The following is a 22200-nucleotide window of genomic DNA, read 5'->3' on the forward strand; positions in this document are numbered from 1 at the left end:
TATCCAGAGTTTCAATTTCTAAACAAGAGCAATCAGGCTTGCAAGGACGTCTTGAATAACCTTCCCACAGCATAGTCTCTCAGTTACCGTACGTGTGAGAATCGGCTGTGGATCTGCAATAGCATGGGAAAGGCACTCTGCATATGCCCAGTGGCACACCTTTCTCTATCACCATTAGCTTCAAATTTTCCAGAGACGAGCCTGGACAGTAGAAGCAAATTATTAAGCACCTAGAGGTCATCCCGTCCAAGCCCACCCTGCTCAGGGCAGGAAAATCCAGCGCTTCACCACTACGCCAAAAGAGACTTCAAGAAGTCTGCTTGAAGACTTCTATCCCAGGGGAGACCACCACCCTTTAAAGCCATTTTAACCCATTGTCCCGGCAGCTCTTACCATCAAAACCTCTCTCCTAACGTCCACCCAAAACCTACCCTCTTGTGACTGAAACCCTCTGCCCTCTGGGGGGGCAGAAAAAATAATAATCCTTGTCCTCTTCTCTCTGTTGACGTTTTGATGGAGAAGGCTCCACCTCCACAACTGGGAGGCAGTAATGTTTCTGAGGGACGCAGGTGGCACTGTAGGTTAAACCACAGAGCCTAGAACTTGCCGATCGGAAGGTCAGCAGTTCGAATCCCCGCAACGGGGTGAGCTCCCGTTGCTCGGTCCCTGCTCCTGCCAACCTAGCAGTTCGAAAGCACGTCAAAGTGCAAGTAGATAAATAGGTACCGCTCCGGCGGGAAAGTGAACGGCGTTTCCGTGCGCTGCTCTGGTTCGCCAGAAGTGGCTTGGCCATGCTGGCCACATGACCCGGAAGCTGTACGCCGGCTCCCTCGGCCAGTAAAGTGAGATGAGCGCCGCAACCCCAGAGTAAGTCACGACTGGACCTAATGATCAGGGGTCCCTTTACCTTTACGTTTCTGAGTGCCAGCTGCTGGAAACCACAGGACTGGAGAGCGGCTCTTGTGCTCAGATCCTGCAAGTAGACTTCTCATTGGGGCAATTGTTTGGCCCCGTGAGAACAGGACTCTGGACTAGGTGGGGCACTGGCATAATCCAGAAGGGATTTGAAGACTGGTTTCGTACCCCCTTCCCCCATCATTCTTTTCCACTCCAGGTTAAACATTCCCAGTTCATAATTGAATTGTAGAAGGGGCTACGGGGGTCATCAATAATAATAATAATTTGTTATTTGTACCCCACCCATCTGGCTGGGTTTCCCCAGCCACTCCGGGCAGCTTCCAACAAAGATTAAAAATACATTAGAATGGCACACATTAAAAACTTCCCTGAACAAGGCTGCCTTCAGATGTCTTCTAAATATTAGGTAGTTGTTTATCTCTTTGACATCTGATGGGAGGGCGATCCACAGGGCGGACACCACCACCGAGAAAGCCCTCTGCCTGGTTCCCTGTAGCTTTGCTTCTCGCAATGAGGGAACCGCCAGAAGGCCCTTGGCACTGGACCTCAGCGTCCTGGCAGAATGATGGGGGTGGAGACGCTCCTTCAGGTCTACTGGGCCTTTGAGGCCGTTTAGGGCTTTAAAGGTCAACACCAACACTTTGAATTGTGCTCGGAAACGTACTGGGAGCCAATCTAGTTCAACTCCCTGCAATGCAGGACTTGAACTCACAGCCCTGAGATTAAGAGTCTCATGGTCCACCGACTGAGCTAGTTCCTTCAGCCTTTTCCCACAAGGCTAGCTTTCCTTGCCACGGACTACCTCAGTTGCCCCTCTCCCAAATCCTTTTCCAGTGGGTCGACGTCCTCCTTACACTGCAGCCCCCAGAACCGGACGCACAACTCGCAGGTGAGGTCCAACTGGTCCAGAACCAAGCGGAACAGTGACTTCCTGTCACTTGGAAGCAATCGAGAAGCTACGTGCCCATGCTCTTGTTGCCATCCCAGATTGCCAGCCTTGACCTTCGCGCGGAGCCAGCGAGGTCACTGACTGCACACAGACACACACGGCTTGCAAAGTGGAGGTGGCTGAAATGGGCTGGCTCCTTCCCCAGTCCCCAATTCACGTGGCTCCCCCGCTGCCAAGCAAAACAGAAAACAGAACTCGCCTCCGGAGTTGCCAGGCTGCTCTTTTGGGCTCTGTCATCTGCAAGAGTCAGGACTTCGCAAACTGTTGGGAGGGGCGGCCGAGAATTTGGACAAAATCATGGAGGAGGGGGCTGACTATGGCTCCAGTGGAGAATATGTTCTGGCTCCAGAGCCCTCTCCTCCTCCATGAGCTTGTTCAATCCTCTTTTGAAATTTGGTGGCCATCGCTGCGTCCTCTTGGCAGGCAGTTCCATAGTTTAACTCTGCCCTATATGGCCTAGGAGGGACACGGGTGGCGCTGTGGGTTAAACCACAGAGCCTAGGACTTGCCGATCGGAAGGTCAGCAGTTCGAATCCCCGCAACGGGGTGAGCTCCCGTTGCTCGGTCCCTGCTCCTGCCAACCTAGCAGTTTGAAAGCACGTCATAGTGTAAGTAGATAAATAGATACTGCTCCGGCAGGAAGGTAAACGGCATTTCCGTGCGCTGCTCTGGTTCACCAGAAGCGGCTTAGTCATGCTGGCCACATGACCCGGAAGCTGTACACTGGCTCCCTCAGCCAATAAAGCGAGATGAGCGCCGCAACCCCAGAGTCGGTCACGACTAGACCTAATGGTCAGGGGTCCATTTACCTTTATACGGCCTAGGACCCCTGTACCTACGGGACCGCCTCTCCTGGTATGTCCCACAGAGGACCTTACGGTCTTCAAACAAAAACATCTTGGAGGTCCCGGGCCACAGGGAGGTCAGACTGGCCTTGACCAGAGTCAGGGCCTTTTCGGCTGTGGCCCCGACCTGGTGGAACGCTCTGTCACAAGAGACTAGGGCCCTGCAGGACTTGACATCTTTCCGCAGGGCCTGCAAGACAGAGCTGTTCCTCCAGGCCTTTGGCCAGGGCATAGCCTGACTCCCTCCTTTGGCAATCCTCACAGAACCCCAGCCCAATTGGTTGCCATTAATCTGATTTGAATTAATGTTATAATGAAATGATTTTAGAATGTGTATCATTTTATTGTTGTTAGCCGCTCTGAGCCCGGCTTCGGCTGGGGAGGGTGGGATATAAATAATAATAATGAGGAGGACTTGATTTTCTCTTTCCTGAATCTTCCCACATGCAGCTTCATGTTCAGAATCCAGTTCGAGAACGAATTGAGGATACGGTCTAAAATAAAGTGTTATCGGTGTATGTCTGGGTTTCACATCTTCAAGAAGCTGCAGAAGGAATCAGGTGTTTGGCTAGAGCTGAGTTCCCCAACCTGGTGCTCTCCGGATCTCGCTGGGGATGACAAGAGCTGGGAGCCCCACAGCCTCGCAGGGGTGCCAGCCCTGTCTTATCAGCAGCTTGCGTCTGAGGTTAACGCAGGAGCCCTGACTCTTGTTGAACAGCGTGAGAATGCCAGCGAGGCGGTGGTGGAAAAAGAGTTATTTCCGACCTGGTCCCGATAAGCCGTCTCCCAACACACAGCTGCGACGACAGGACAGCAGAGACTCTCTCTGGGTTGAAGGGGGGAGGCTGGAGGGCTCCAAAGATAGATCTCTTGCCCCCCGAGCCCCCCCAAATCAAGAAAAGAACAGCAGTGACTGGGAGAACCCCCATTTTGCAAAATTCATTGCCCTTTGGACAACTCAGGAACATCCAGGCTAGCAGACAAGAAAGGGGCGTCATTGTAACCAAACCATCACTCGACATCAGGGGGGATAAATAGGATACCCTCTCCCCCTGCCCATTTTCTGCAGCTATTTATAGCTGGAAGGGGCAATTCTGATCGCTGAAGCAGAGATGGGGAGACTCCCCTACAAAGGAAGGTTGGGGGGGTTGTTTCGAGAATAATAATAATAATAACGTGGCCAGCAGGACTAAGCCGCTTCTGGCTAACCAGAGCAGCACACGGAAACGCCGTTTACCTTCCCGCCGGAGTGGTACCTATTTATCTACTTGCACTCTGACGTGCTTTTGAACTGCTAGGTTGGCAGGAGAATAATAATAATAATAATAATAATAATAATAATAATAATTTATTATTTATACCCCACCCATCTGACTGGGTCTCCCCAGCCACTCTGGGCGGCTTCCATCCAAATATCAAAAAGAATACAGCGTCAGACATTAAAAAGTTCCATAAACAGGGCCGCCTTCAGGTGTCTTTTAAGAGTAAAATACAGTGGTACCTTTGGTTACATACTTAATTCGTTCCGGAGGTCCATTCTTAACCTGAAACTGTTCTTAACCTGAAGCACCACTTTAGCTAATGGGGCCTCCCGCTGCTGTTGCGCTGCGATTTCTGTTCTCATCCTGAAGCAAAGTTCTTAACCCGAGGTACTATTTCTGGGTTAGTGGAGTCTGTAACCTGAAGCGTATGTAACCCGAGGTACCACTGTAGTTTTTTTTGCCTTGACATCTGGTGGGAGGGCGTTCCACAGGGCGGGCGCCACCACCGAGAAGGCCCTCTGCCTGGTTCCCTGCAACCTCACTTCTTGCAGCGAGGGAACCGCCAGAAGGCCCTCGGTGCTGGATCTCAGTGTCTGGGCTGGATGATGGGGGTGGAGACGCTCCTTCAGGTATACAGGGCCGAGGCCGTTTAGGGCTTTAAAGGTCACTTTGAATTGTGCTCAAAAACGCACCGAGAGCCATAATAGGAATAGGAGAGTAAGGGGGAACAATGATAAAAGACAGTGGATGGAACATTTTTCTACCTCTCGTGGATGTCCAGAGGAGCTGGGTGTCAGAAGATACAGAGCACAGACAGCGCCAGGCAGCCCTGCTGTACTCCCTGAGTCCCAAGCTGTGGCCCAAAGCTCCTGGAGGGCACTGGGTTGGGGAACCAAACAAGGGGATGTTGCAATGAGGCCTCCATGGGGCTCTGCAACACCTAACACACACAAAATCAGCGATGTTCCCATCTCTTTAAAGCTGAACCTTTTCGCAGCTGTAGCCTCAAGCACAGGTCAATATGGGTGGCAAGGATCCAACCTGCTTGCTAAAGACAACAAACCCTCGTTTTTGGCCCGTGCGTTGTGCTGTGTTGATCTTCCTGGAGGCCCGCTGGACGCAAACAATGAGGAGGACTCCATCCCAGAAGCCCTTCCCGTCACGGCCGCCTCACCAAGAGATCGGCACAGACTGTTTACCGGGACCTCCCTGGAGGGGTGCCAGCTGCCATTGTTGTCTGTGAGGTTACGTAACCACCTCTGGGCTCAAGTCGAGGGAGGCGAGGCTGATTTGCATGGAGATCTGACGTCGCACCACCTTTAAGAGGTCTCCCTGCACAGAGAGAGAGAGAATATCTCCAGAGCAGAATGGAGCTGAAACAACACCAATAATAATAATAATAATAATAATAATAATAATAATAATAATAATGTTTCCATTGAAATGAGGCTGCATTTTAATGTTTTAATGTTGTATTTTAATCTTGTTTTTAAGTTGTATTTCAATCAATTTGTTCTTATATCGGTTGTTAGCCGCCTTGAGCCCGGTCTTGGCTGGGGAGGGCGGGGTATAAATAACATTTATTAATAATAATAATAATAATAATAATAATAATTTATTACTTATACCCCACCCATCTGGCTGGGTTTCCCCAGCCACTTTGAGTGGCTTCCAACCGAATATTAAAAACAATACAGCATCAAACATTAAAAACTTCCCTAAACATTGCATGTTGATTGCCCTCTTAAAAGACAAAGTCCAGCAACTGGAGGAACGTGTAGCTACGCTCCAAAGAATTAGAGAGCTGGAGCTCTTCTTGGAAGCAACAGAGCACACCGTCTCCACCAAGGAGGAAACAGGGGACTCCCTTGAGAAGGAGGCTAGTTCATCAACACAGGAGCCAGATATATGGAGAAACGTGACTCAAAGAAGTAGGAGGCCCAGGGTTCGTTCTGATTGTTTAGAAATACACAATCGCTTTGAGGTCCTCTCCCCTAGCATGGAAGACGAAGAGCAGACTCCATTTGAGGATCTCTCCCTCATTTCAGTCGATCAGGTATATGAAGACGAGCAGCAAAGTCAGTCCTCAGGGAATGTGCAGGCGACCTTGGAACGGACAGCTCATGGAAGAACCCCGACCAAACCTAAGAGGAGGCGTGTAGTGGTGATAGGGGATTCCCTACTGAGGGGAACAGAAGCAGTGATCTGTGGGCCTGACAAGATGTCTCGGGAAGTGTGCTGTCTCCCCGGGGCTAAGATCCAAGATGTAACTGAACGACTGCAAGGAATCATAAAACCCACTGACAAATACCCCTTCCTCTTGGTTCATGTGGGAACCAATGACACTGCAAGCAATAGCCTCCAGAAGATCAAAAGAGACTACGAGGCTCTGGGCAGGAAATTGAAGCAACTAAATGCACAAATTGTCATCTCATCTGTCCTCCCAGTTGAACGACGTGGCCCAGGGAGAGAGGGAAAAATAGTGGAAGTGAACAGCTGGCTTCGCAAATGGTGTAAACAGGAACGGTTTGGATTCTTAGATCACGGACTGCAGTTTCTTGAAGATGGACTTCTGGCAAGCGATGGGCTGCACCTCACAACGGTTGGGAGAAATGTTTTTGCCAAAAATCTCAGAAACCTCATCAGGAGGGCTTTAAACTGACTAATGTGGGGGAGGGAGACAGTGCTCCTGAAGGTAGGAGTCTATCAATTGATGAAGATGATCATCCAAATGTCATAGACCAAATGGAGCAAACAGCATGCAAACCTAGTGGTGGGATGAAAAAATCCTTAAATAAGAGACACGGGGGAATGATTAATGGACTTCAATGTCTGTACACTAATGCGCAAAGCATGGGAAATAAACAAGATGAGCTTGAGCTCTTGGTACAGCAAACTAAATATGACATAATAGGCATCACTGAAACCTGGTGGGATAAGTCCCACGACTGGAATGTAATAATGGGGGGATACAATCTATTTCGGAGAAACAGACCAGACAAGAAAGGAGGAGGAGTGGCGTTATATGTCAGGGATGTGTATACCTGTGAAGAGATCCAAGATTTAGAACCTCAAAGCCAAAGTGAGAGCATTTGGGTCAAAATTAAGGGAGAGAAGAATAACAGTGACCTCATTGTGGGAGTTTACTATAGATCCCCAAGCCAATCGGAGGACATAGATGATGCCTTCCTGGAACAGATGGCCAAGCATGCAAAAGGAAGGGAGATAGTAGTAATGGGGGACTTCAATTACCCGGATATTTGTTGGATGTCAAACTCAGCCAAGAGCATAAGGTCAAACAGATTCCTCACTGGCCTTGCAGACAACTTCATTGTCCAGAAAGTGGGAGAAGCAACAAGAGGAACAGCCATTTTAGATCTGGTCCTAACCAATGTTGATGACCTAGTTAGTGGGGTAGAAGTGGAAGGATCATTAGGCGCGAGTGATCATGCTCTTCTGAAGTTTACTATACAGCAGAAAGGAGCAGCCAAGCATACTAGGACTCAATTTCTGTTACCATAAAGCACCAATGCTGCAGCAAGCAAAGGCTCTAGCAGCTCAGCCAGCTGCTTGTGGCTGGAAAGCCAGACAGGATGTTTGTGACTGTTGCCATGGGAACAAAGGGGCAGTCCATTCTGTACTGAGCACCGGATGTTAGCTCAGTGTGTGTGTGTCATATGACCCGTACTGGATGTACTTGGGAGGAGTTTCTTTCTTGCTGTTGTTGAGTGCAGACATGATTCTCTGTACTGATGTAAGAGGCAGAAATAAATGATGTAAATAGTTTTCTGTCTGCTTCTTTCCCCTCCCTGGGGACACCAAAGGGGAGAGAGGAAGAACGGTGTGTTCCTCTCATACATCTGAGAAGAATCGCCGGACCTCGCCTGCTTATCAGCAGAGGTTGGGAGACGCAGGGAGGTCGACAGGAATATCTGCCGGTGCCTACGCTTGTGGCACATTCCTCTGACCCAGGCAGAATTCCAACAGTGGCAGCCTTCGGATGGTTGCGATTCATCGGACATCTGCATGAGAGGCTGGTGGATTGTCCTCCTCTGCTCCAAGGGAGAAGGAAAGCGTCTGAAAGCAGCCAGAGGCTCCACAGACAGCTGGTGGAAAGAAGAGGTGTTTTCCAGAGCAACAAAGTTCAAGGTATGCTGCTTTTCGGGCTAAAAGTGTGAACGCAGGAAGATTAATTCCCTGGTTCACGGAGCTGTGTTTCAAAGAAAACAAAAGCTCCGGGAGAAGAGGCCTGCAGCTTGAAGGCTGAAGCCTGCATTCCACAAATTTTTGTGGTAGATAAGATGTCTTATTGAAATGCATTGTTGCTAGGTAACGGTCCTGGAAAGGTACTGGCAAAGGGGCTGGACTCTGCGTGTAAGCCTGGGAAAGCGAAACAAAATCAGAGAATGTTTCGGCTACAAGGTTTACGAGCTCTTGGAAGGGACTTTTCAATAGCAGCCTGAGTTTAGCTGCCAGGTGCAAAAAGCACAAACAACTTGCAGTTTTGCTGCGTGAGAAAGGAAAAAACAACTGTTGGATTTTACAGTTTGTTTGACATTGTGAGCTGGAGGCTTGGCTTCAAGATGGATGCCAAGAAAGGGGGAGGTTTGCCTTGCCCACCTCCCTTAACCAATGACAATTATTCATCTTGGTCTGTAAAGATGAAGGCCCTGCTGCAGAATCAGAGGCTTTTTGATGTAATTGAAAACCCCATCCCTGCAGCACCAACCGGAGGTTGGGAATCACGGAATGTAAGGGCCAGGACTGCTATAATTCTGTGTGTCTCAGATGATCAGTTGGTGCATGTTCAGCACTTAGAAAATGCGAAAGAGGTATGGGACACGCTGCGTACAACGCATCAGAGAGATGCTGGTTCTTCAGCGTTGCTGTATTTTGAGAAATTGACCAATCTGAGACTTGCGCCTGATGGAGATGTTCAAGCGCACCTGACAGAAATGAAGTTTCTGCGTCAACAGATGGTGGAACGCAATTTTCGTCTTCAGGAGGAAGTGTTTTGCTTCATGATGATAAACAGCCTTAGCCGCACCTACAAGGTTGTTGCCAGTCAGCTTGGTTCCCTACCGGCCGCGCAGCTGACCGCGGAGAGAGTTTGTGCTGTGGTCCTGAATGAACACGACAGACTTGCTGCACTGGAAGAAAAAGACAGGGGGAGGGAAGAACAGAGTTCTAATTCCCCCACTGCTGATGCTACTGGAGAGCATGGTGTAGCATTGAGTGCTGTCCGATGCTACAATTGTGGACAGACTGGGCATCTACAGCGAAACTGTAAGAAGCCGCGCCAGTCAAGAGGAGCAAAGAGCAGCTCTACGAAGCCTCAGGCGTCAGGCAAAAGCCGTACCAAGTGCCAGGTGAAACCTGCAAAGGCTATGATGGCGAAAGGAACCACGCCAGATGTTGGGAACTCGTTCATAATTGACACGGGCGCCACGGTTCATATGTGCCCGCACAGAGGACTATTTTCGACGTTGAAGAAGCAAAGCTTCACTGTGAAACAGGCCAACGGTCAGGAGTTGGAAGCAACCGGAATTGGGACTGTGTATCTTGAGAGTCTGAACTTGACTATAAATGATGTTTACCTGGTTCCAGAACTGAGATTTAATCTGCTGAGCGTGTCGCAGATTGCAAAGAAAGGACTGAAATTGTCCTATGATGCTAAAAGCTGCAAGATCTACAAAGATGGAGAACTGTTTCTTACTGCCAAAGAGAAAGATGGACTGTATTTGTTGACTTTTGATCAAAGTGATTACATGAAATGTAATTCCTCTGTTTCTAACGAAATCTCTCTTGCAGGTGTGACCAGTGTGAGCACCAGGAAGGTGACTAAGACCAAGAAGGTCGACAGAGCATTTCAGCGGGTGTATGCTGATGTGATTGGTCCTCTAGAACCATCTAGAGGCGGTGCAAAATTTTACCTTGTGTGTGTGGATTGTTTCACTAATTATTCTTGGGTTTATATGATGGAGAAACCGCAAGAAACTTTAGAAAAGTTTCAGGAGTTTTGTGACAAGGTTAAAAATATGCATGATGCTAACATTGATTGTCTTTTCACAGATGAGAAGCAAATTTTTCTGTTACAGAAGTTTCAGAAGTTCCTGGATGGAAAAGGGATAGACCACAAAGTTGCAGTTTCGCAAGAAGCGTGGAACAGGGGGGTCTGTGTAAAAGTGAACAAAGAATTGCAAAAGGGGATGAATGCGCAATTGCTGAGTTCACATTTGCCACGTGAATATTGGGCCGAATCGTTAGCGTCCTATCTTCATGTGTGGCTGAGAAAGGTCTCAACAGAGTTGGGATGTTCTCCTTTTGAGAAGCTGTTCAATAGAAAACCTTCTGTTGCCTATTTTAAGGTTTTCGGGTCTCATGTGAGAACAGAAGCTCCAGGTGGAGTAAAGAATGCCAGAGGCATTTTTGTGGGTTATGAAAAGGGTCTCTACAGAGTAATTTTGTCTGAATCTGGTCAGGTGATTCTCACAAAGTTCCTAGAGAGTGCTCCAGAGCATGAGCGGGTTGTAGTACAGACATTTCCCACAGGTAACGATTCAGATGATGATGATGACAGCGATAGCTCAGACAGCTCAGTTGTCACAATCATTGAGAGGAAATCTCACATAATGACTAGACCCTCAGAAGAGGAGGATGAACCATTGATTAAGCTTAGTACTGGTTCTCCAGAGAGTTCAAAGGTTGAACCAATGAGCACAGAGGATCAGAACCTCATACGCAGGTCTGAGAGAGCAACGAAGGGTGTACCACCCAAGAGGTATTCAAAGGAGTTTGCTAACCTTGCATATGTTGCTATTGTAAACGACCAAGGACAGATTGAAGCTGTGTCTGAGTCAGAGACAAAGGCACAACAGAGAGGTGTTAACCAAGGTAATGCGAAGTCACACAACCAGAGAGGTACATTGGTTAAACCAGTGGCGGGTAGTTCCAAGGGTGGAACTGAAACAACAGGGGAATGTTATAAATATAACAACTGTTTGTTTTCTTCTCTGGATGACGCTTTGCTCGCGGCACACATTGATACTTTAGGGGGAGTATGTTACCATAAAGCACCAATGCTGCAGCAAGCAAAGGCTCTAGCAGCTCAGCCAGCTGCTTGTGGCTGGAAAGCCAGACAGGATGTTTGTGACTGTTGCCATGGGAACAAAGGGGCAGTCCATTCTGTACTGAGCACCGGATGTTAGCTCAGTGTGTGTGTGTCATATGACCCGTACTGGATGTACTTGGGAGGAGTTTCTTTCTTGCTGTTGTTGAGTGCAGACATGATTCTCTGTACTGATGTAAGAGGCAGAAATAAATGATGTAAATAGTTTTCTGTCTGCTTCTTTCCCCTCCCTGGGGACACCAAAGGGGAGAGAGGAAGAACGGTGTGTTCCTCTCATACATCTGAGAAGAATCGCCGGACCTCGCCTGCTTATCAGCAGAGGTTGGGAGACGCAGGGAGGTCGACAGGAATATCTGCCGGTGCCTACGCTTGTGGCACATTCCTCTGACCCAGGCAGAATTCCAACAAGAAAGGAGCAGCATGGGAAATAAACAAGATGAGCTTGAGCTCTTGGTACAGCAAACTAAATATGACATAATAGGCATCACTGAAACCTGGTGGGATAAGTCCCACGACTGGAATGTAATAATGGGGGGATACAATCTATTTCGGAGAAACAGACCAGACAAGAAAGGAGGAGGAGTGGCGTTATATGTCAGGGATGTGTATACCTGTGAAGAGATCCAAGATTTAGAACCTCAAAGCCAAAGTGAGAGCATTTGGGTCAAAATTAAGGGAGAGAAGAATAACAGTGACCTCATTGTGGGAGTTTACTATAGATCCCCAAGCCAATCGGAGGACATAGATGATGCCTTCCTGGAACAGATGGCCAAGCATGCAAAAGGAAGGGAGATAGTAGTAATGGGGGACTTCAATTACCCGGATATTTGTTGGATGTCAAACTCAGCCAAGAGCATAAGGTCAAACAGATTCCTCACTGGCCTTGCAGACAACTTCATTGTCCAGAAAGTGGGAGAAGCAACAAGAGGAACAGCCATTTTAGATCTGGTCCTAACCAATGTTGATGACCTGGTTAGTGGGGTAGAAGTGGAAGGATCATTAGGCGCGAGTGATCATGCTCTTCTGAAGTTTACTATACAGCAGAAAGGAGCAGCCAAGCATACTAGGACTCAATTTCTTGACTTTAAGAAAGCCGACTTCATAAAACTTAGGGAAGTGCTGCGTGAGATCCCATGGACAGTAATACTAAAAGGAAAGGGAGTTAATGATGGCTGGGAGTTTGTTAAGAGGGAGATAGTAAAAGCACAACGTCAGGCAATACCAATGAGACGGAAACATGGAAGGTGCCTAAAGAAGCCAGGGTGGCTATCTAAAGAACTTTTAACTGAGTTAAGATTAAAAAAGGATGTGTACAAAAAATGGAAAAGGGGGGAAACCACCAAAGAGGAATTCAAACAAATAGCCAGCACGTGTAGACACAAAGTCAGAAAAGCTAAAGCACAGAATGAACTCAGGCTTGCTAGAGAGGTTAAAAGCAACAAAAAAGGCTTTTATGGGTATGTCCGTAGCAAAAGGAAGAACAAAGAAACAGTGGGGTCACTCAGAGGAGAAGATGGTGAAATGCAAACAGGGGACACAGAAAGGGCTGAACTCCTCAATGCCTTCTTTGCCTCAGTCTTCTCCAATAAAGAAAACAATGCCCGACCTGAAGAATTTGGAGCAAATGATTCAGCAAAGGAAACACAGCCCAGAATAACTAAGGAGATAGTACAAGAATACTTGGCTAGTTTAGATGTATTCAAGTCTCCAGGGCCAGATGAACTGCATCCAAGAGTATTAAAAGAACTGGCAGATGTGATCTCAGAACCACTGGCAGTCATCTTTGAGAATTCCTGGAGAACAGGCGAAGTCCCGGCAGACTGGAGGAGGGCAAATGTTGTCCCTATTTTCAAAAAGGGGAAAAGAGAGGACCCAAATAATTACCGCCCAGTCAGTCTGACATCAATACCAGGGAAGATTCTGGAGCAGATCATTAAGCAAACAGTCTGTGAGCACCTAGAAAGGAATGCTGTGATCACCAATAGTCAGCATGGATTTCTGAAAAATAAGTCATGTCAGACTAACCTGATCTCGTTTTTTGACAGAATTACAAGCCTGGTAGATGAAGGGAACTCAGTGGATATAGCCTACCTTGATTTCAGTAAGGCATTTGACAAGGTGCCCCATGATATTCTTGTAAAGAAGCTGGTAAAATGCGGTCTTGACTATGCTACCACTCAGTGGATTTGTAACTGGCTGACTGACCGAACCCAAAGGGTGCTCATCAATGGTTCCTCTTCATCCTGGAGAAGAGTGACTAGTGGGGTGCCACAGGGTTCTGTCTTGGGCCCGGTCTTATTCAACATCTTTATCAACGACTTGGATGATGGACTCAAGGGCATCCTGATCAAATTTGCAGATGACACCAAACTGGGAGGGGTGGCTAACACCCCAGAGGACAGGATCACACTTCAAAACGACCTTGACAGATTAGAGAACTGGGCCAAAACAAACAAGATGAATTTTAACAGGGAGAAATGTAAAGTATTGCACTTGGGCAAAAAAAATGAGAGGCACAAATACAAGATGGGTGACACCTGGCTTGAGAGCAGTACATGTGAAAAGGATCTAGGAGTCTTGGTTGACCACAAACTTGACATGAGCCAACAGTGTGACGCGGCAGCTAAAAAAGCCAATGCAATTCTGGGCTGCATCAATAGGAGTATAGCATCTAGATCAAGGGAAGTAATAGTGCCACTGTATTCTGCTCTGGTCAGACCTCACCTAGAGTACTGTGTCCAGTTCTGGGCACCACAATTCAAGAAGGACACTGACAAACTGGAACGTGTCCAGAGGAGGGCAACCAAAATGGTCAAAGGCCTGGAAACGATGCCTTATGAGGAACGGCTAAGGGAGCTGGGCATGTTTAGCCTGGAGAAGAGGAGGTTAAGGGGTGATATGATAGCCATGTTCAAATATATAAAAGGATGTCACATAGAGGAGGGAGAAAGGTTGTTTTCTGCTGCTCCAGAGAAGCGGACACGGAGCAATGGATTCAAACTACAAGAAAGAAGATTCCACCTAAACATTAGGAAGAACTTCCTGACAGTAAGAGCTGTTCGACAGTGGAATTTGCTGCCAAGGAGTGTGGTGGAGTCTCCTTCTTTGGAGGTCTTTAAGCAGAGGCTTGACAACCATATGTCAGGAGTGCTCTGATGGGGTTTCCTGCTTGGCAGGGGGTTGGACTCGATGGCCCTTGTGGTCTCTTCCAACTCTATGATTCTAGGGCCGCCTTCAGTTGTCTTTTAAAAGTAAAATAGTTGTTTATTGCCTTGACATCTGGTGGGAGGGCTTTCCACAGGGCGGGCGCCACTACCGAGAAGGCCCTCTGTCTGGTTCCCTGTAACCTCAGTTCTCGCAATGAGGGAACTGCCAGAAGGCCCTCGGTGCTGGACCTCAGTGTCCGGGCTGAACGATGAGGGTGGAGACGCTCCTTCAGATCTACTGGCCCTTTGAGGCCGTTTAGGGCTTTCAAGGTCAGCACCAACACTTTGAATTGTGCTCGGAAACGTCCTGGGAGCCAATGTAGGTCTTTCAGGACTGGTGTTATATGGTCTCCCAGTCCCCAGTCTAGCTGCCGCATTCTGGATTAATTGCAGTTTCCGGGTCACCTTCAAAGGTAGCCCCACGTAGAGCGCATTGCAGTAGTCCAAGTGGGAGATAACCAGAGCATGCGCTACTCTGGCCAGACAGTCTGTGGGCTGGAGGGTCTCATCCTGCGTACCAGATAGATCTACCCTGGACACAGAATTAACCTGCGCCTCCATGGACAGGCAAAATGCCAAATGCCAAAGCCGCTACAGAATCTTTTACAAAACCGTAACCACAAGTCAGAGGGAGGATGAAAAGCCCCTGCTGCTCAGTCAGGCTCATGAGAGCAGAGGTTTGGGAATACACCTTCCATATCAGCCCCATTGTGATGGATGTAGTGGATGGAAAGGCACCTTATGGAGGAAAGATTGCACCATTTGGGACCTTTTAGTTTAGAGAGGAGGTGAGCAGGAGGCGACACGATGGAAGTTTATAACATCGAGAAACTGGCATGGAGAAATTGGAAAGAGAAAAGTCTTCCTCCCCCTCTCGTCACAGTAGAACTCATGGAAGCCTCCTGGCGGTTCCCTCCTTGCGAGAAGCAAAGCTACAGGGAACCATGCAGAGGGCCTTCTCGGTGGTGGCGCCCGCCCTGCGGAACGCCCCCCCCACCAGATGTCAAAGAGATAAACAACTACCTGACTTTTAGAAGACATCTGAAGGCAGCCCTGTTCAGGGAAGTTTTTAATGTGTGACATTTTAATGTATTTTTCATCTTTGTTGGAAGCCGCTCAGAGTGGCTGGGGAAACCCAGCCAGATGGGCGGGGTACAAATAATAAATTATTATTATTATTATTATTGATGGGAAGTCCTTCTTCCCGCAGCACGTAGTTAAAGCTACAGAACTCCTTTCTGCAGGAGTCAGTGATGGCCACCGATTTGTACCGGGCAAATTCATGGAGGAGAGGTCTATCAGCGGAGGGTTGCCGTATTTCAAACAGTGAAAATCTGGACAGAAAGGGTTTGGTTTTTTTTAGTTTTGCCCAAAGCTCTTTTGGGCAACATCACACACAAAAATGCTGTTTTTGAGCTATTTTAAGGGGAAATCAGCAAAATCGGCACTGCTGTCATAGGCTGCCATATCGTCCGGATTTTCCCAGACATTTGGCTAATTTCCACCCAGATGCTTCTGCTGAAAACAGTATTCCAGATATGTCCAGGAAATTCCAGGCTTATGGCAACCCTATTATCAGCAGCTACTAGCCACAATGGCTATACTCTGATGCTTCTGAATGCTGTTTGCTGGACTGGGAATCACAGGAGGGGAGAATGTTGGTCTTGTGTTCGAATCCTACTGGCTGGTTTCCCACAGGTTGGCTACTGTGAGAACATGGTGCTGGACCAGATGTTGCCGTTTTTCAATCTTGCTGATTTTGGGGGGTTTGTCTGTTCTTATTAGCATTTTACGCAAAACACTCAAGCGATCTTTCTGCTTCGATTGAGGCCTCTACATTTTGCTAAATAATGCAATCTTACCTTGCCCAGTGCCCCTTGAAAAACTGAGAAAAGGCTCTCTTCTCTCCCTCCTGGTAAAACAAGGGTTTATTCCCCAGATCCAAGCAAAAAATACACTCCAAAACGCCACAAGACACACATACACACTGAAACGTTTGGATGAAACACCCTGCAGACGTCACAGCATTAAGGAAGTCAGCCTGCGACGCCAGGCCTCTAAGGATCTTTCTTGCGAACAAGTGAAAATGCACGCCCCACTTAGGTAACAATTTGGTTTTCAGGCTGGGGGGAAAACCGACTACGTCCACTGCAGGTCCCTCTTTTGCTGTAGGGTGGTTCCGATTCCCACAGAGAAAAGTCCACACGCGGCCAAGGCCAGCAACCTTTGTCCTGGAGAATAGTGTTCCAATTTAGCCAGAAAAGGGGGAGAAACGAGGCTCTAATTCGGCGCTGGCGTTTTGTCACACGAAATGGAGAATTGTGCGTTCAGTGCACGGAGAAACTGCAAACCTCGTGCCCAGTCCAGCCAGCAAAGACTAAACCAGTTTGGAAAGGCGGGGATCCCCCAGCACTCCTACATAACACAGGACCCCGGGATTCGAGCGACGCGTTTCGTGGAAGCAAAGACTCTCTTCCTCACCCAGGGACCCTGAGGTTTGGACCGGCGGCTACTCCGGGGTGACGCGGCAGACCCGGATGTGGATGGCGGAGTTGTTCCGGGTCCTGGCCAGCGGCTCGTCGCTGTCCCCTTCCGGCTCGGCCACGTCAGCCAGCTCCACGGTGGACGTGTTGGCAGCCAGGCACAGGGACCCGCTGCCGGTGGCCTCTAACTGCAGGGCGATGTTGATGGCGCGGTTGATGGCCAGCCCCAGTCCATGGATGCAGATTTCAGGACAGCCGCTGCCGGGTGCAAGCAGCTTCTGGCAGCGGCTTAGCTGCGCCTTGAAATCCGTCTTCATGTTGATGTAGATGTCGCTGCGCCGGCGAGGGAGGCGGCGCGGCAAGCGCCGGCGCAGGGCGTACTCCGTCTGCGTGGGGGGCCCCGGCTCAGACATGCGGTCCTGGGGAAGAGAGAGGCGATGGGTGGGAGGTATAGCGGTTAGGATATAATATACAACTGAGTGACTGGGTGAAATTATGGAAAGAAGGTTTAAAGTTTACTGCATGTAATGCATTAAAAGAAAATGTGATGAAAATGATGTATAGATGGTATATCACTCCTGTTACGTTAGCGAAAATGTATAAAACTAGCAATCAATGTTGGAAATGTAAAGAAAAAGAGGGAACATTCTATCATATGTGGTGGGAATGTAAAAAGGTGAAATGTTTCTGGGAGATGATATGTAACGAGTTGAAAAAAATGTTGAAATATACATTTACAAAGAAACCAGAAGTATTTCTATTGGGAATGGTGGGAAGTGATATAAATAGAAAAGAATGTAAGCTTTTTTTATATGCAGTAACAGCAGCCAGAATACTATTAGCCCAGAAATGGAAGCAAGAAGAATTGCCAACGATTGAAGAATGGAGGATGAAGTTGATGGGATTATGCAGAATTAGACAAATTAACAGGAAGGATCCAAAACTGGTGGCCCAAAAATTTACCGAAGACTGGAGTAAATTTACGAACTATATGAAAAGTATTTGTGATGATCAGACGACGCTTGCAGGTTTGCAAGAAGTTCTGTGAGGAGTATTGTAGGAAATATTGTAAAAATGGAAAAGGGGAGATGATAGGTCAAGAGAGGTAATGACAATATAAAATTAAGTAATGCATAAAAAGAGGTTAAGACGGAAGATCATCGGAGGTGCTGATGGAAGTCCCAAAAAAAGTGTATTTGTAATAATTTGTGTGGTACGTTTTATAATTTGTATGTTAAAATTAATAAAAATGTATTATTTTTAAAAAAGGAGGTATAGTGGTTAGCGTTAGACTAGGACGGGGGTCTCAAACTTTTTTCTCTGAGCCACACTTTCAGAATAAAAATCGCAGAGGTGTTTTTTAAACAGATAAGGAATACATGGGGGAATAAACAAGTCCCAGCTGTGCTTGATTTATCACACAGAACACAACTGCTTTATAATATTATTGTGGAACATCCAGAAAGCATAATACAATGCAGCTATATAAGAACAAAATACATGTGGAATGATATTTTTTAAACCAGCAACTGTAGAAATATTTTTTTATTTGATTCTATTACTAATGGACGCAGTTGGGGCTGGGTTTTTTTTGGGGGGGGGTAGGGGGAAACTGTATTTGATTGGTTGTGTTTGATTGTAAGGTAAAGGGTAAAGGGACCCCTGACCATTAGGTCCAGTCGTGGCCGACTCTGGGGTTGCGGCCCTCATCTCGCTTTACTGGCCGAGGGAGCCGGCGTACAGCTTCCGGGTCATGTGGCCAGCAGGACTAAGCCGCTTCTGGCAAACCAGAGCAGCGCACGGAAACGCCGTTTACCTTTCCGCCAGAGGGGTACCTATTTATCTACTTGCACTTTGACGTGCTTTCGAACCGCTAGGTTGGCAGGAGGTGTTTGATTGTATGTTGTTCTTATATTCAACTAATAAAGTATATTTTTTTTAAAAAAAGAACAAAATATAATTATACACGAGCTTCTTACATATGTATGCATGCAAACTCGATGAGAGGTGTGAGCTTGCTTTTGCCAGGTAATCTCATTTATATTCGCTCTAATTTGAGACAAGCAAATTCTCATCTCCTCATCAACACTAAGAAGCCTTGCTCTTGCTATCATTTTGAAAAGTTATCTACCCATTATGCAAATAATAATAATAATTTTATTATTTATTTATATCCTGTCCATCTGGCTGGGTTTCCCCAGCCACTCTGGGAGGCTTAAAGGTAAAGGTAAAGGGACCCCTGACCATTAGGTCCAGTCGTGGCCGACTCTGGGGATGCGGCGCTCATCTCGCTTTACTGGCTGAGGGAGCCGGCGTATAGCTTCCGGGTCATGTGGCCAGCATGACTAAGCCGCTTCTGGCGAACCAGAGCAGCGCACGGAAACGCCGTTTACCTTCCTACTGGAAGAGTACCTATTTATCTACTTGTACTTTGACGTGCTTTCGAACTGCTACGTTGGCAGGAGCAGGGACCGAGCAACGGGAGCTCACCCCGTCCTGGGGATTCGAACTGCCGACCTTCTGATCAGCAAGTCCTAGGCTCTGTGGTTTAACCCACAGCAGCACTTATAAAAAGCCATGCGCAAAACCCTTTGAGAACCACTGGACCTGGGAGGGACCAGTGTTCGAATCCTGCTTTTGAAAGATCACTGGGTGTGATCTTTGTGGCCAGTCGCTGCCTCCTCTGCCCACCCTGCCTCAAAGGAATGTTGCAGAGATTAAAGGAGGAGGGGGAGACCCACATACACACCACCCCAAACTATTTGAGGGGGGGATAAAGATATACATGCAAGGAAGAAATAGACTGCGTGTACAAATGAATGCAAGTCTCGAAGCAGAAATATACAGTGGTACCTCGGGTTACATACGCTTCAGGTTACATACCCTTCAGGTTACAGACTCTGCTAACCCAGAAATATTACCTCGAGTTAAGAACTTTGCTTCAGGATGAGAACAGAAATCGTGTTCCGGCGGCACGGCAGGAGCAGGAGGCCCCATTAGCTAAAGTGGTGCTTCAGGTTAAGAACAGTTTCAGGTTAAGAACAGACCAGAACGAATTAAGTATTTAACCCGAGGTACCACTGTACTTCCCCTTAACCACACTTTCTTATTATTTTCCCCTGACATTATTTATTACCACAATTAATAATAATAATAAAATTTTATTTATATCCCGCCCTCCCCAGCCAAAGCCGGGCTCAGAGCGGCTAACAACAGTAAAAATAACACAGTTTACATAAAATCACAATCAATTAATTGAAATACATTCTAAAATCAAATTAATGGCAACCATTTACTCAGAAGTAAGCCTCGCTGTGTCTAAGGGAGCTTTCAGCATAAGGCTGTTAAATGGGGATAAAATTGGGGGGGGGGGCAGGAGAACCAGGCATGCCGTCTTGAGCTCCTTGGGGGGGAAGCTGGGTTATAAATCTAATAATAAATAAAAATAATAAAATATAAAAGGTTTGACCTTAGTCAGCAGCAGGGTGAAGGCGCCTGCCTAAAAAAAAACAGTGGCAGGGAGTTCCAAAGGACATCGGTTCCTTGCAAGCACGTTAATGAGCAATGCATGTTGCAAATATGATGAGGTCCCTTGCTGCACCCACAGTTATTCCTTCTGCACCCGCACCCAGAAACCTCCCCTGCCCCACATCTCTGCGCGCACCCCTCTTTTTGCACCCCACCCTGCGCCCCCTTCCTTCCTTCCTTCCCTCCCTTACTCCTTGCACCCTTTCCTCACCTTTCCAAGCAGGTCTCCCCAACAAGGCAGCTGCAGGAGGGAATAGAGCAAGCAAGCAAGCAAGCGCGCACAAGCACGCGCACGCTCTCGCTTTCTCCGCACGCTTCCGGTTTCCGCTTGGAACGCTCGCGTGGAACGTTCATACAGCAATGGAACGTCCCGGGGAGGTCGCGCGCCTGGGAAAACATTCGCACTTAGACTTTCGTATAGATAGATACGCGGGGCGCGCGACTCACGGACGGGGGGAAAAGCCAACCCCAAACTAAGAATTTTTTTTTTTGCCCTTTTGCAAAGATCCGTCGCTGCGCTCGAGGAACAAAAGGAGTTCATGCAAAAAGAAGAGAGGCCTTGCCTTATTTTATGGCGCATTTCCCACCATATATATATATTTATCAGGAGTGCCTGGCGTGCTCTGGTCCAGGGGGTCACGAAGAGTCAGACAACACTAAACGACTAAACAACAACAAATATATTTATATATAAATATATTTATATATTTATTTAAATATTTATTATTTAAATATTTATATATAAATATATTTATATATAAATATATATAAATTAATATATATATATTTATATATAATTTATATATATTTATATATAAATATATATAAATTATAAATATATATATAAATATATAAACATGTTGTTGTTGTTTAGTTTAGTCGTGTCCACCTACATTTTACATTTAAGGGCCATGTGAGCTAGAGTTTCCACCAGGTGGGCATCGCCAGATCCTATCTCCTTCTGCCAAACCCGCAAACCTACCCCAAAGGAGGTTAGAAGGATTAGAATTGAACCTAGCCAGCGAAAAGGCCTTCTTTCTTGCGGGTTAAACAAAAATTGTAAATTGTTGTCGTTTAGTCGTGTCCGCCTCTTCGTGACCCCCTGGACCAGAGCACACCAGGCACTCCTGTCTTCCACTGCCTGCTGCAGTTTGGTCAAACTCATGCTGGTCGCTTCGAGAACACTGTCCCACCATCTCGTCCTCCGTCGTCCCCTTCTCCTTGTGCCCTCCATCTTTCCCAACATCAGGGTCTTTTCCAGGGAGTCTTCTCTTATGAGGCAGCCAAAGTATTGGAGCCTCAGCTTCAGGATCTGTCCTTCCAGTGAGCACTCAGGGCTGATTTCCTTCCGAATGGAGAGGTTTGATCTTGCAGTCCATGGGACTCTCAAGAGTCTCCTCCAGGACCAGAATTCAAAAGCATCCATTCTTCGTCGATCAGCCTTCTTTATGGTCCAGCTCTCACTTCCATACATCACTACTGGGAAAACCAGAGCTTTAACTATACGGACCTTTGTTGGCAAGGTGATGTCTCTGCTTTTTAAGAGTGATCCATGAACGGGAAATGTTCATAACTGCTTATATAAACAACATGTCTGAAACCCCACAGAAAAAGTCCTGAAACCATTTTGTCCCTCCCAAATTGACCTCAAATATTTCTCTGCAAGGTCGAAGGAAAATGGAAAATCCTCCCCATTGTCTTTTCGTTCACAAATCCTGTCTGAAGGGTATGTTTGTGTATGAATAGGGTGAGCCTGTGACCTGGCTCAGGAACTAAGTATTTGTCATTACAAAAGACTGGCCAGGCTCCCCAGGGTATCCAGTCAAGAGAGCATTAACAGGTAACCTGCCAGACAGGAGGTAAACACAGACAGGAGACAA

General features: G+C 47.3%; 1 protein-coding gene across 2 annotated transcripts; it reads right to left on the reverse strand.

The window, feature by feature from the left end:
* Positions 1-16219: 16219 nt before the first annotated feature.
* Positions 16220-20658, reverse strand: POP7 (POP7 homolog, ribonuclease P/MRP subunit). Of its 2 annotated transcripts, none has more exons than XM_080980005.1 (2): positions 20532-20658; positions 16220-17211 (listed from the first exon to the last, which is right to left on the reverse strand). In XM_080980005.1, exon 2 carries the CDS (start codon positions 17203-17205, stop codon positions 16819-16821), a length of 387 nt encoding a protein of 128 aa, XP_080836131.1. In that variant the 5' UTR covers positions 17206-17211; positions 20532-20658; the 3' UTR covers positions 16220-16818. The 2 variants fall into 2 exon arrangements, with proteins under 2 accessions (XP_080836131.1, XP_080836132.1); XM_080980006.1 differs by lacking the exon at positions 20532-20658 and adding an exon at positions 19714-19734.
* Between the last annotated feature and the right edge of the window lie 1542 nt (positions 20659-22200).

Source organism: Podarcis pityusensis (assembly GCF_964106645.2).
Source record: "Podarcis pityusensis genome assembly, chromosome: 13".
Lineage (NCBI taxonomy): Eukaryota > Metazoa > Chordata > Lepidosauria > Squamata > Lacertidae > Podarcis > Podarcis pityusensis.